Source organism: Hippopotamus amphibius, chromosome 11, assembly GCF_030028045.1.
Source record: "Hippopotamus amphibius kiboko isolate mHipAmp2 chromosome 11, mHipAmp2.hap2, whole genome shotgun sequence".
NCBI lineage: Eukaryota > Metazoa > Chordata > Mammalia > Artiodactyla > Hippopotamidae > Hippopotamus > Hippopotamus amphibius.
Window position 1 is genome coordinate 105,101,172 of NC_080196.1, and position 13,320 is coordinate 105,114,491.

General features: G+C 32.6%; 1 protein-coding gene across 4 annotated transcripts in view; it reads right to left on the reverse strand.

Moving 5' to 3' along the window:
• Positions 1-843: 843 nt before the first annotated feature.
• CDH19 (cadherin 19) overlaps positions 844-13,320 on the reverse strand; it is a 79,162-nt gene continuing 66,685 nt past the window's right edge. Inside the window, exons 11-13 of one of the 4 annotated variants that reach the window (XM_057699406.1) lie at positions 7,494-7,608; positions 4,792-5,043; positions 844-2,117 (exon numbers count right to left, since the gene is read on the reverse strand). In XM_057699406.1, coding sequence (XP_057555389.1) covers positions 1,627-2,117; positions 4,792-5,043; positions 7,494-7,608 — 858 coding nt within the window. In that variant the 3' untranslated portion in view covers positions 844-1,626. The remainder of the gene's footprint in view (positions 2,118-4,791; positions 5,044-7,493; positions 7,609-13,320) is intronic. The other 3 variants (XM_057699405.1, XM_057699407.1, XM_057699409.1) reach the window with 3 other exon arrangements.

Below are 13,320 nucleotides of genomic sequence, written 5' to 3' on the forward strand. Positions count from 1 at the left end.
TTTTCTTTTGTTTACTGTTCTTAGTTTTCCCTAAGTAAATAATGGTATGAATGTACAAGGATTTACTACAGTTTATGTCCTCTCTACTACTTTTAATATCTTCCTAAATTGTTGTATTTCAAGTCTGATTTTTTTCAGGCTTTTGTGAAATGATATCTGTGTTGCTGACAAAATGGTGCCTGACTGATATTGATGAAAAAATTCTCTTCTATTACGTGGTATGGATGTTTATGTCTCAAAGTATAGAGAAAAATATTGTAGCCATTTAACTACTCCAACTTTAGCTCAAAATCATTTGAAATATTTGATTTGAACATATATGGTCAATTTGATTCAGCTCAGTTTCATATGCTATTAATAAAAAATGAACATATAAAGCAATTTTGAGGACACAGTATTCACTACTTTCTTTCTGTTCAACCTATGAATTTTGAATTCAATTTTGATTTGGATAGAATAATGAGAATCATTCTTATCAGGTTGATAAAAATTAAAGTGTTTTATTATCTTACTATCTAATGTTACCTTAAAGCTTTATGTCCAGCAGCTTAGCATACTTTCTTCATGTTACAATAAAACTACTACACCTAATTTTATATTCCATAATAAAAAAAATGACATGGAAGAATCAGTTATAGTCTAAGCTCTTAATAAAAAAGGAAATGCTGAGAATTTTATCATGTTGTATTTTATGCATAGTAAGAGCAGTGCACTTGATTGTATTTAGGATGAATATTAACTCCAGTTTGAATCCAGTACTCCTGTCATTTATTTCTATCATTTTAGTAGCAATAAAATAAAAAAAATTAAATTTAAATTTTAAAAAATTCACACTTTCTACCATTTTCATAAAGTTCAAATTTAATGTTGAATAAATGTTGACATGTATTTTGTCATATTGTGACATGATAAAGATGTATTTTGGATACATAAGAAAATAACTTATGAAAATCTCCTAAACATAGTTTATACCCTTTTTTATATAAAGCTCTAATATCAAACAGAATACAAATTTACACTATATCTTTGATTAACTAACAGATACCAAGCAACTGTCTAAATTTGAAATCAGCTTTGAAATGTGGTCTTGACGACAATTTTAAAATATCAAACTAGAATGAATCATAGACTCTCAGTCAGAAGCTTGCTTATTTATAAAAAAGAAATAGTTTTTAAAAGTTGTATATAACGACCCAGATTCTCCTAGAGTATCTATCTATGTATATATCTCTGTAGAGTATCAAGAATTTAACACACATAAACTCTGCACTCTTACTTTGTAAGATTTAAAAACTGGGTAAATGAAATCTAGTTCAGTGTCCTTTTTACATTAAGCATTCAACAATTTTGAGGATTTGTATTGGATGATATTGAAAAGATCCCAGAAGGGTATTTCGGGGGCACTCTAGCGCTGGCCCACATTGTTACCTTCACTTCCCATATCTGCAATCGGACAATATGTGGGTTGCTTGAAGTAACCATGTGATATTTACTCCAAGAAAATCAGAGAACATTATATCTCTTTTCCCTTTCCCAGAGAACTAGAGTACACAACTCTTTACTAAGCAACTACCAGTCTGCCCAAATACACATTAGCATTTTAAAAAATTTATTAATAACAAAGCCCTAATTATTTGACTGCATAGCAGAACCAAACATGCACGCTAATCTTTTAAAGCGAGGTCCCAGTTCATTAAGGTAATCGTAGTTTTCATCCTGATCAGAGACTGCTGACCCTAAGGAGCTCAGGGATCCAGCTAAGGACCCTGTTCCCTCAAAAGCATAGGTCTGGAGGGAGTCAAAAGGAGGGGCACAGGGGTCAGTGTTAGCCTCTTCGAGCTTTTCTAGAATGAACTTCCTGAATACAGCACTATCTGGGCCAACCTGCAAAGACTGCCTGTACAGGCTCTGAATCTCTGCCCTGGTGCTTCTCCGAGTCTTGCGTTCCCGCATGACCGTGCTACCCCGCAGCTCCATGATGTCAAAGGCCTCTGTATCCTCCTCTCCACCACCTTCCTCATCATATCTGAATATATTCTCTCTGAAATCTTCACTTTTCTTAGGAAATAGAGTCTGTTTCCTTCGTTGTCTCAGACCTAGATTCAAAAAAATAAACCCTGTCAAAGAAAGCATACCAGAACATTAACACAAATATAATACAATATTATATATTATAAATATATATGCTTCATATTACACATAATATTACTATTATAAGTAAATGTATAATACATAATAATCTTATAGTATATATTAATTTATCATATATTTGTACTAAAACACATTATCAAATACTGTTATATGTTGTATTCATATTATATACCATACATAAATATATGGTGCATTATATATTTATATTATAAGATACTGCCAAATAGTGTGTTATTTATAATAAACTATATAATTCTTGCTTTTGTTACAAGCTCAAGACATAAGCTTTAATTTCTGATTATAAAACAAAAAGATATACATTTGCTATTGAAAATTTACCAAAGGGGCTTGCAGACTGACAAGTAAGTATAGCAATCTTTCAGGTTGATGATTTAGAGTAGAAAAACATCATAAAAATACAATGAACTGTTTATGATGATCAATTTAAGATTTAAAATTTTATTTTTTTTCTTATATGTTGAAAATAAAACAAAGTAGAATGAGGGAACATTTTCCAATCTATATGCATCTATAAATCTCACTAATCAACGATCCAGGTTAGTGGAAATTAAGCATACTGAACTGATTTGATTTCCACCACTGAAACAAATTCTGTGACATAATTATCTTCTAAGTTAATATTTATTCACTACGAAGTATGTACCATTCATTTTTCTAAAAGTTTTACATTTATTCATTGATTTGTTATGATACTCATATTTTATTATAATTTTCTAGTAAAGATGGGGGAACTGAAGTGCAGAGAGATTAAATCACATACTCAGAGTCACACAGCTAGAAACAAAAAGCTGGCATTCAAAACCAGAAAGTTGGTTCAGAATCTGTGCTTTGTTATACCATATTAATTTCAAAAATTCCAAATCTATCAGGTTTTTGAATCATAGCACTGTATATCCACATCAATTATATAAGATAATTTTAACATTGTATAGAAATAGAACAATTTCAGAATGTCTTTCTAAATTTTAAAGAAATATGTGTTGTGTGTATGTGTGTGTGTAAGTGTTTCATGGATAGCCAATCCTTACACAATCTTGGATCTTATGTAGCTGTTCAGAATTTCAACTATTGGAATTAAAGCAAACAGGAAGTAATGTTATTAATATTATCACATAGAGAAATATATTAGGTAATATTTTATATAAATCTTACATTTAAGGAAATTGAAATAGCGTTCTTGAAATAAGGCCACTGTGTTTGAATTTAGGCACTGTACTTTAATACAGCAGAGATATATGGTTGAAATAGAAAGTGATCTAATAAATAACTTTTCAATCTATGAATTGAAGAGCCTATTCATGAAACTTTCACAGGAAACTGCTGATTATTGGTTGACTTCCTGCCTTCTCATATGACTCATGCCCTTGACTGAGGCTACTGCAGGTTTACTTGCAGGGCTTCGGAACTAGGTTTAGGTCTGTACCAGTGAGCAACTTAGTACTTGCATCCGGCCAACATTATTCTGTTTTTACTGCTTCTTGCTTCTCACATCTAGCTGTGTAGCTTTAAACTCAGCTTTATGATTAAAGATCATTAAAAATGATTTGAAAAACTGAAGCAGGTAGAAAAGAAGAGTAACTTTGGTAAAAGAGGAGTGCATGGTTTTTAAAACTTTGAGAAAGATGAGAAGAGAGAAGGCAAAGCAAATCCTGAAACATTTTGTGTGTCCCTTTGCGCAGTGAGTTCAGGATTCCAGAACCCATGGCTGATACAATTGCTGTCAACACTCACTAGTTGTACTGGCTTTGATATGAAGTTATGGGGGAAGTAAGAGAAGGGTTTAGACTATATATACTGGTATGTTAAAGAAAGGGAAAAAGTTATGCTAAGATGGCATGATTCATAGCTTTGGAAGCCGGCCTAAAACACCTGGGGCCTCATTTGCCACATCCATGAAATAAATGTAACGTATCTCCTTGTGAAAACAAGAGCAACAACAATAACAAGCAAACGAAAACAAGTGGAGCTCTTTTACTGAAATTTCTTTTGTGTTTAACACTTTAAGTAAGACTCTCTCTTGTACATTTTCTCATCCTAACATTCACTTCCTTAATGATCCTAGGCTCCAGTGAGCTGCGGGTGTAGGGTTGGATGTAGGTGTGCTATGGTTATGGAATCTCAGAGTTTCATTTACTAGCTGCATGACCCATTGTAAACCATGTAACTCTTGGAGTTTCACTTTCTTCATCTATACAATGCAGGTGATAATGGTTGTCACTTCTTAAGGTTATCTTGAGGATCAAACTGCATAATTTCTGCAAAGCACTTAACACAGTCTCCTGCGATATAATAAGTACTGCATAGAAGCTCATCATTATTATTATTAATTTTTATATTCTTATATATGTTGCAATGTGTGTCAAAAACACTCAAAAGGATATGCACACATGTACTCATTAATCATAGAATTCAAGGATCATTGATTTTCAACTTGAAGTGCATACTCACTCTATTTTTCATTTACTCCATTTGATTTAGGAATAGTAACACATTCAGAAGGGCACTTAGACACAGACACACACACAAGCCCATACTAAACCGTTATAATGGAATTAACTCTTTTCTATATTTATTATGTACTGTCAACAAATGAAGATATGCTCAGTTCACACAACTTACCAAATATTATCATAATGCATATGAGAATGGCAATTACGACTTCTGTCCTGAATCCCATGGAAAGCATAAGATCCTTATCACTGCAGGTCTGTGTGCTGCTGGAATCACCACAGTCACAGACGTGTATGGTAAGGGTGTTTGTACTTGTAAGTGGTGGGATTCCATTGTCGGCAATTAGGATGGATACATAGAAGACAGGCTCTTCTTGAAGGCTAAAACCAGTTCTATTAGTCAAAATTACAGCTGTGTTATCTAAAACAAAAATCCATGTGCATAATTTTTTCAATAATACAAAAGAAATGCATACTGGTTACATTATTAGAGGCAGATGCATACTGGTTAAATTATTAGAGGCAGCAGTGGAGACATCAAATAAGGAAGAGCAAATTTCTGATAAAAAAAGACAATTAAAAGATCAACTCAGAAAGTCATTACTGATTTTGACGTTGCCTAAATCACAATTACAGGATTAATTATATGAATCAGTTCCAAAATGTTTTTTGATAAAAATAGGAAACATATATGTGGAACACAGAAAAGAAGACAGCTTTTTAATTAGATATCAATAGTATATAGGGGGTACTAGCATTAAATTTATAATGACAGTATCCATTTCATTTGTGTTAAAAGCTCATGACAGTGCTTTTTTCTACTAGAAACTCATTATTTTCACAAATATTATAAATACACAAGATTTTCCAAGTCATCTCCCTATCGTAGTAAGTGATCTCAAATACTGTATTTACTAATAAGACAAAAGAATTAATTTTACTTGGTGTAAAAGATTCTTTTGGAACATTTCATTTCACTTTGACATTATTAACCCATTTTCTACTTAAATTTCAGGGAATCATTAAATCTTAGTAGTACTGATTAATTCTCCTAGACAGAACATTCAAAAAATTAACAAAAGTAAATAATATATACTTCAACACATCTGATATTTTCCCCTAAATCCCAAAATATTCTAAATGGTCTTTTCCAGTGCAGTTTATTGTGTCTCAGTACTATGTTCCCCACAACATGACTTTGTTTTTTGGTACTGGCATTCCCCAAAATATTTTTCATAGCAATCAAATAATTTTAGAAGACACAAACAAATAAATGGAAATAAATAAATGGAAGTCTTTGAAAGAGACAAATGCAAATAAATGGAAGGTTTTTGAAATGTAGGCCTACTTACGACTTTTTCCAAATCACCTTTGTGTGTGTGTGTGTGTGTGTGTGTGTGTGTGTGTGTATGTGTGTGTGTGTGTGTATTAATCCAACAAGCCTTTATTCCATATTTACTGTGGGTCAGACACTATTAGACACTGAGAACATAGACTTTGTCATGAGGAACTCATGGGCAAGTTCGGACAAGTATAAATACATCAGCAATAACAATCCCAGTGGTAAGTGCTGTGATAGATGTCAGCATACGGCACTATGTGAGTGCAAAGAAGACTGTATAAGACATCCTGGGGGAGAATAAGGGATTAGGGAGGCTTCCAAGAGGAGGTTAACTGGCAGGTACCCAGATGCAAAAAAGGATGAGATGTGATTTCTCTCCTCCAAAAATTTGTAATTCAGTTGGTATTTTGGTGTCCAGGTGATGCCTAAATATTCACAAGGCAAATCACCTTTTAAAAACAAATTATCATGCTCTCGAAGTCTATAAAACTCTTGTGATTTTATTCACTAAGCAGATTGAAGAGGTGAGAGAGTTTATATTTTTTTGGTATGTATTTCATTAAATTACTTGTAACCACAAACATTAAACCACATCAATCATTCTCTTTATGTTTCAATATATTTATTTTACCCCACTAACTTATATTAACATAAACAAATCTAAGCTACAGCTTATTTCTTATATTGATATTTGCATTTTTTTTAATCCTAAATCTGTTTGAGTCTTCTTCACTGGGGAATTTGACAAAGGCAAAAGGGAAAGAATGTGTCTGCATTTATTCTCCCGTAAAAGATCTCCCCTAGATGGGAGCTCAAACTCAGTTGTAAGGAAGGACAGCTGCAGGTGTTTGGTTATAGATGCTTGAGTAATGACTCCTACGGTGTTTCATATCTTTGAGACATGAAGCAAAATTAGAATAGAAATCCATATGATGACAAAAAAATATTTTACTGAAGTGAAGGAAAAAAGAACAGAGTGGCTTTGTACAAATCCACTTCTATATGGAAGGAAAAGGAACTCTGTTTCTCCATACAAAAAAATCCTTTAGAACTTTTCGTTCTCAGGCTGGTACAATCATTTCGTTTCAAAGGAAGAAGAATAGTCTTAAACCAATTCCATATACTTGTAGCTTTTAATTAATGAATCCAAATATCTTTGAATCAATCAAGCTAACATGACTAAAAGTTTATATTATTGCCTTCCCCACATAGATTGAAATTTGAGTTATATGAAGACATGAAAGGAACCACAGTATCAGAACTGCAATTAGATCTGCAAGGTCATTCAGACTTTACAAGGGCTTATGGCCAATGATGACATGAAAAAGTGCTTCTAATTTAAGGAAATCAAGTGGAAAATGGGGCTAGTATTTCCAGAACACTACTTTGAGTTTTGTTTCCGATTTCATTGCCACAACATTATCATACTGCAGGTATAGTACAAAAAGTAATACTGCAAATTTCCTTAAAATTAAACAAGATTCTCAGAAAAGAATGGAAAGAAAACTGTCATGAGTGAATGGCATTACCTTGATTATCTATAATTGTAAAACTTGAGTTATTTTCTTCCACAGATAGATTAAAGTAAAAATGGTGATCTTCTATGGATTCATCTCTATCCACTGCACTGATGGTCTGAATCACCTAGAAAAAGATAGGGGTAGGTTTTTTTTATATTATTAGTCAGGAAAATCATCATCATCCTTATTATAGTCTTCTTATTTTAAATTATTATTAGCTTTTATTAAAATTGCTTTACCAAAGTCTTTATGGATATTGCAGAGGATATTCTGGTGGAGAATTTGAAAATATTTTCTCAAGTTAAAAGTATGTTTACTTGCTCCTTTCAAAAGAACATTTATTATTTTACATCATAAATAAATTCTTGTTAATGGATGAGATGATTTCCACAAGCTAATTTTGTTAGAAAACTCCCTCCCATCCTTCCTGCCTGGATCTCTCCCTTCCTCCCTTTATTTCTTCTCTCTTTCTTATCTGAATACCAACCATTATGATTTGCTGAACTTATATATTTCTGGCTTATATTGAAGGTACAACTGTGGTAAACTTATCGTCTTACTTGTGTATTTGATAAAGTAATGAGTTTTTTAATTGATTTGAGGAAATAACGCATTTAAAGCCTAAGGGCAATGTGCCTGATTTCCTTCAACCCACAAAGGTTATAGGAAAAGGGTTTCACATCAAATAAATCCCTCTGTCTATCTCAGATCATAAAAAAGTGAAATAATTCAGCTATGAACAAATCAGTTAATAATTAGTTCCTTGCTTTCAAGACAGGAAAGTGTCAGTCAAGCAGTTTAATTATTGTCAAAAAAGAGATGTGCTGTCAAGATCAAATAGTGAGATTCTGATTAATTCTGGAATTAAAGTAAATTAACTATAGAAGTTATTGTTTTGAATTTTCTAGAATTAAAGTGCTTTTAACAATGTGTCAAACAAAAATATCCTTAATTGCAAGATGACAGACCCATAATTTATGATGCTACACTTCAATGGGTATCTCCCCATATACGTGAAGAACCTTGTGAAACATGCAATTTGTACATTATTTCTCTATATTGATTTATCTTTTCCCTCATAACACATTCCCAATTAAACCATAATCATGTAGTGTTAATTAAGTAATCCAATAAAATAAAACATTTTTATTCAATCCATGCCTACAATAATAAAAGTGCCTCATATCAAGATAATGCTTTTATTTGGGGTTATTACAAGATTTTGTATAGCCAGGGCGAAGGGCAAGGGCTTGGAAGTCTGATGTTCTGAATTCTGTCTTTACCACTTGATTTTCTAAGCTTAAAAAGTGGAGATACTGTTGTTGTTTTTTGTTGTTTTTTAATTTTTAATTTTTTTGGACACATCACACGGCATGTGGAATCTTAGTTTCCCAATCAGGGATCAAACCCGTGCCCCCTTCACTAGAAGTGCAATTCTTAACCACTGGACTGCCAGCTGATTCGCTTTGCTGGACACCTGAACCTAACACAACATTGTAAACCAACTATACTCCAATAATATTTTTTTAAGAAATAGAGATACTAACACTTAACTTTTAGGATTCTAGGTCTTAGCTTGTTGAAGTGCTTGTCATACAAGCAGTATACATTTTTATGTGTTTTCTTCAGGAAAATATTGTCTTCTTGGGATTTGCATAAGATGGCATCCTGAATACTGTGAGTAACCTCGTTATATGTATATTACTCAATTAAGATTTATAGCAAATTGTAAAAACAAAAAATCATGTTTATCTTGTTGGCATACATAGCCTTGATTTTTAGAAAAGGAATAATTTATCTTACTACCTGACTTTCTGTTTTAGACACATGCCTCTGACTAAATGTTGAAAATGTCTCCCTTCCTGGTTGAAGGCATAAGAACACTAGAGAGATTTTGACTTTGTATATATTTTTAAATACTTTTAAAACCAAACTACCCTTACATATGCATAGGTAAATGGAATATGTACAGGTTTCTTTAGTCCTTTTTAATGAACATACCTCCACTTATAAATTGCTTTGTAAACTGGGTTTCCATATGTTTTACTGGGTTCCACCACTTTACAAAAATAGGAATCCACTGACATGATAGAATCAGTCACATAGCGGGTATCATTAATTCTACTGAACCAACATTGAACGTGTATATTTTTCTTGAAAACACAAATCTCTAAAAAGGGGCCAACAGTAATATAGCCACAAGTCTTGAGTGAGGATATTGATTTTTCATTTTAATATAACAATGGGAAGTTTTTCGTTTTAATTTTCAAGTAAAATCCTAAGAAAAATCCCAGTTTGTTGAATTGGTTAGATTTCTAAACTAGGTGCTTATATCTGCTTACCTGGAGCCTATCTCTGGCCTTACACACTTTATGAGAAAGGCAAAGATAAATCAAAAAACAAAGTGCATATGAAGAACAACTGTGTTATGACATAGTCTGAAAGTGCACAGCTTTTTAATTTCTCTTTGCTCTCTGGCCAGAATTTTGTCCAATTTCCTTCTGACACAATACATGTGATTTCCTGTTTATAGTACTTTGAAATCTATAATGGGAATATATTTTGTAAGCACAGAGAACCTAAAAGTAACCACCTTTCAATGAGAACTTAGCTATGGGCCAGGGATTGTTCTACATATTACCATAGCTGATCTTTGCAACAATCTTGTGGAATAAACCCTATCGTTGTCCCAATTTTATGTTTTCTTACATTAAGCTTCAAGTCAGTTACATATCTCAGGTAAGTAAAATTGCTGGGTCAGAATATGAATGTAAACTGATGAAACAGCTGGTGTGAAGTGAGTGGTATATGTGCCCTCCAGAGCACTTTTTTCAGCTTTATTTAGATATAATTGACAAATAAAATTGTAAGACATTTGAAGATAATCAAGAAAGAAATATAGTCATTTTCCTTCTATTAAATACCATGCACTATGGCTTTTTTTTTTTTTAAAGAGGCACCCATGGACCAGCTTACTAAAATGTCATTCCCAGATTAAATACTCTGATTTTAAAAATCAGTCCAATACTCATTTCTCCACAAACTATAGATATGGCCTTGATTAAACACGCAATTTTTTGAAAGCTAGTCAATAAGCAAGTGTTATACACTGTGATTTGGAGCAAACACTTAACTCATTTGAGTCTGTTTCCTTACCTCTAATGGCAGATATCAATGAAACCTACTTCCAAAGTTAGTTGAGGAACACATTTTTGAATTGTAATGAGCTATAAATTGAATTATAAACTATAAATCAATACCCAGGTACTGAGTATCAATGGATGTAAATTATCAATTCCTTGAAATATGCTTAATAAATAATTTCCCTCAATGCAAACACATTAAACAAAAAGTAGGAGTTGCAACAAATAAATATGTGGAAGGATTTTTAAAAATCTTATTAAAATTGCTTTCTTATCTAGTTGTTCTAGGTATTTGTTCTCTATATCAAGCTATAGATGCAAATTCTTTCTCCTGTCATCAAGAAATTGCTGTCAACAAATATGAACAAGACTTTTTTAGTACTTCATCGAGAAAAGGATTCCAAATCAGACCTGTCTGACAAAATAAATCTATAGAATTCAAAAATGTTGTTGAACATCTGTTCAAAAGGTCAAAGTGCTAATTAATAAAATAATAGAGCCACAATAAAATCGAGTCTGTAGTCTGTTTTCTTTGTTTAGAATGTTTTTAGGGAAATAAATATTGAGAAGCTCATGATATTCTACTATTTTGGTCCGAGACAGAGGCAGAGCTACTCTGTTTTAAAAAATAAGTTTTCACAAAATATTATTAGATGTATTTAAAAGCCATAGATATTGCAATGTTTTGCCATTAACTTGTAGAAATCTACCTATATTCTGTTAAAATTTGTACATTATTAGATTATCTCAATATACTTATTTTTTATTTTCCTTTGACAAATTAATTTTTTAAACATTCTTTATAAAAGTTAACATAAAATCATCATATATAAATTTAAAGTTAAATTATGAAAGTATCTAACTAATATCGCAATGTATCCATTTAACAAATATTTCATTGTCACTTGGAACATGCCAAGTCATGTCAGGTCTGGGTGACATGGTGGCTGGAGTCAAGACTCTCTCACCACGGTTTACATTCTAGTGGAATAGAGGCAGAAGCAGGATTGCAAACTTAAGAGTGTTGGGGAAGGACCTAATACCTGAAGTACAGAATAAAAGCATATGATAAAACACCTAAAGTACATAATACTTAAACTTTTGGGTTCAGAGGACCTGGCATCTAAACTGATATTAGGTTTTACAGCAGAGAAGAGCAGCGGACACATGAACATTGATTTAAGGAGGGCATTTTACAAAGTTTGGACTTCACACCAATGGCCACTCACAAGTTTTAAACTGGGAAAGACAAAATTATTTTCATTTTGGAATCCCAAATTATTGGGGGAAGTTTTGCATTTTAAAATGCTCATTCTATGGACATCATTAGTGTGGGTATGGAAAAAGAAAACCCAGTTAGCAAGCTTGGGCGCAGCTGGTTGGTAAAACTCCTGGATGTGCTATAGAAAAAGCCAGCAACAATCACAGTGATAAGTTATTTTAAGTAAGTTATTTTAAATGAGAAAGTACATGTATATTACCGAAATGTTTACATAAACTGAAGATGGTACAACATGCTTCCAGATGGAGATACAGCTTCCCAGATCCCCAAATTTCTTTAAGGGTATGTTGATGTCACCAAAGTAAGGTCTTTTTACCATTTCTAAGAGGGCACACGATATATTCTTCTGACCGTTGCCCCACAACTTAAAACTGACTGTTATGGAAGCTGTCTACATGCCTACAGGCTGTCTACATGCCTACAAGATAACTAATGAACAACTGTAGTGTATATCTGCATGTCAGCTGTGAGATTGGATAATGCAACATTTGATTTTACAGGAATATCCCTCAGCAAAATTAAGGTTCCTTCTGCAAGTGTTGTCAGGCCCTTGTGAGCTTAGGAAGAGTGAGGATAGAGTAAGATTGACAGATAATAGAAAAATTTAGGAGGTGGAATCAACAGAACTTAATGATTGATTGGATATAAAGAATAAAAGACTAAAATGAATTAATGCTAATATCCATATGTCTTTCTCACACAATTTGGTGAATTGTAGTAATTTTACTGGGGATACTGTAAAAAAAGACAGGCTTGGGGGTAAAATTGGTGTAACCATAGGACACCTGAGTAAATATTTCTCTAATTAGTTGGACAGATAGCTTAAAATACAAGAGAAAGAACGGGCATAAAGATCTAGAAGTCACTTGAATATGAATTGTTTTAAGACATATTTGTGGATGACAGCAGGAAGAGTGAGTCTGAAAAAAATAAAAAGTATCAGACACAGAGAAAAAGGAATGTGAAGAGAAACCAGGGATCACATTGTGGGATCACAGAAATTTTGCAAAGAGGATACTTTTACATGGAGACAATGTAAATGTCTTTACATTAGACAGTGTACTGGTATGAAAGAATCTAAAAATCACTGCTATTATACTTTACTTCTGGAAAAGATATTTGGTATCAGTCAAGATAATGGGAATCATTAATTTGAAAAATGATAACTATTTACACCAACAGAAAAGGCAAATTGCCCTAATGTCAGCTCATTTATTATATTCATATTTTGCAAACCATTGAAAAATTTTCTCCTTCTTCTCCTCCCCATCCTGGCCATTTACTCATTAAGAACAGAAATAAAACTTCTGTTTACCCACAAAGGTCATTAAGAAAATGTCTGATTTCCTCTAGAATAGAGTGCAGCTATTCTGGTATTTTGCTTTTCTATAATGAATGTGTTATCTACCCA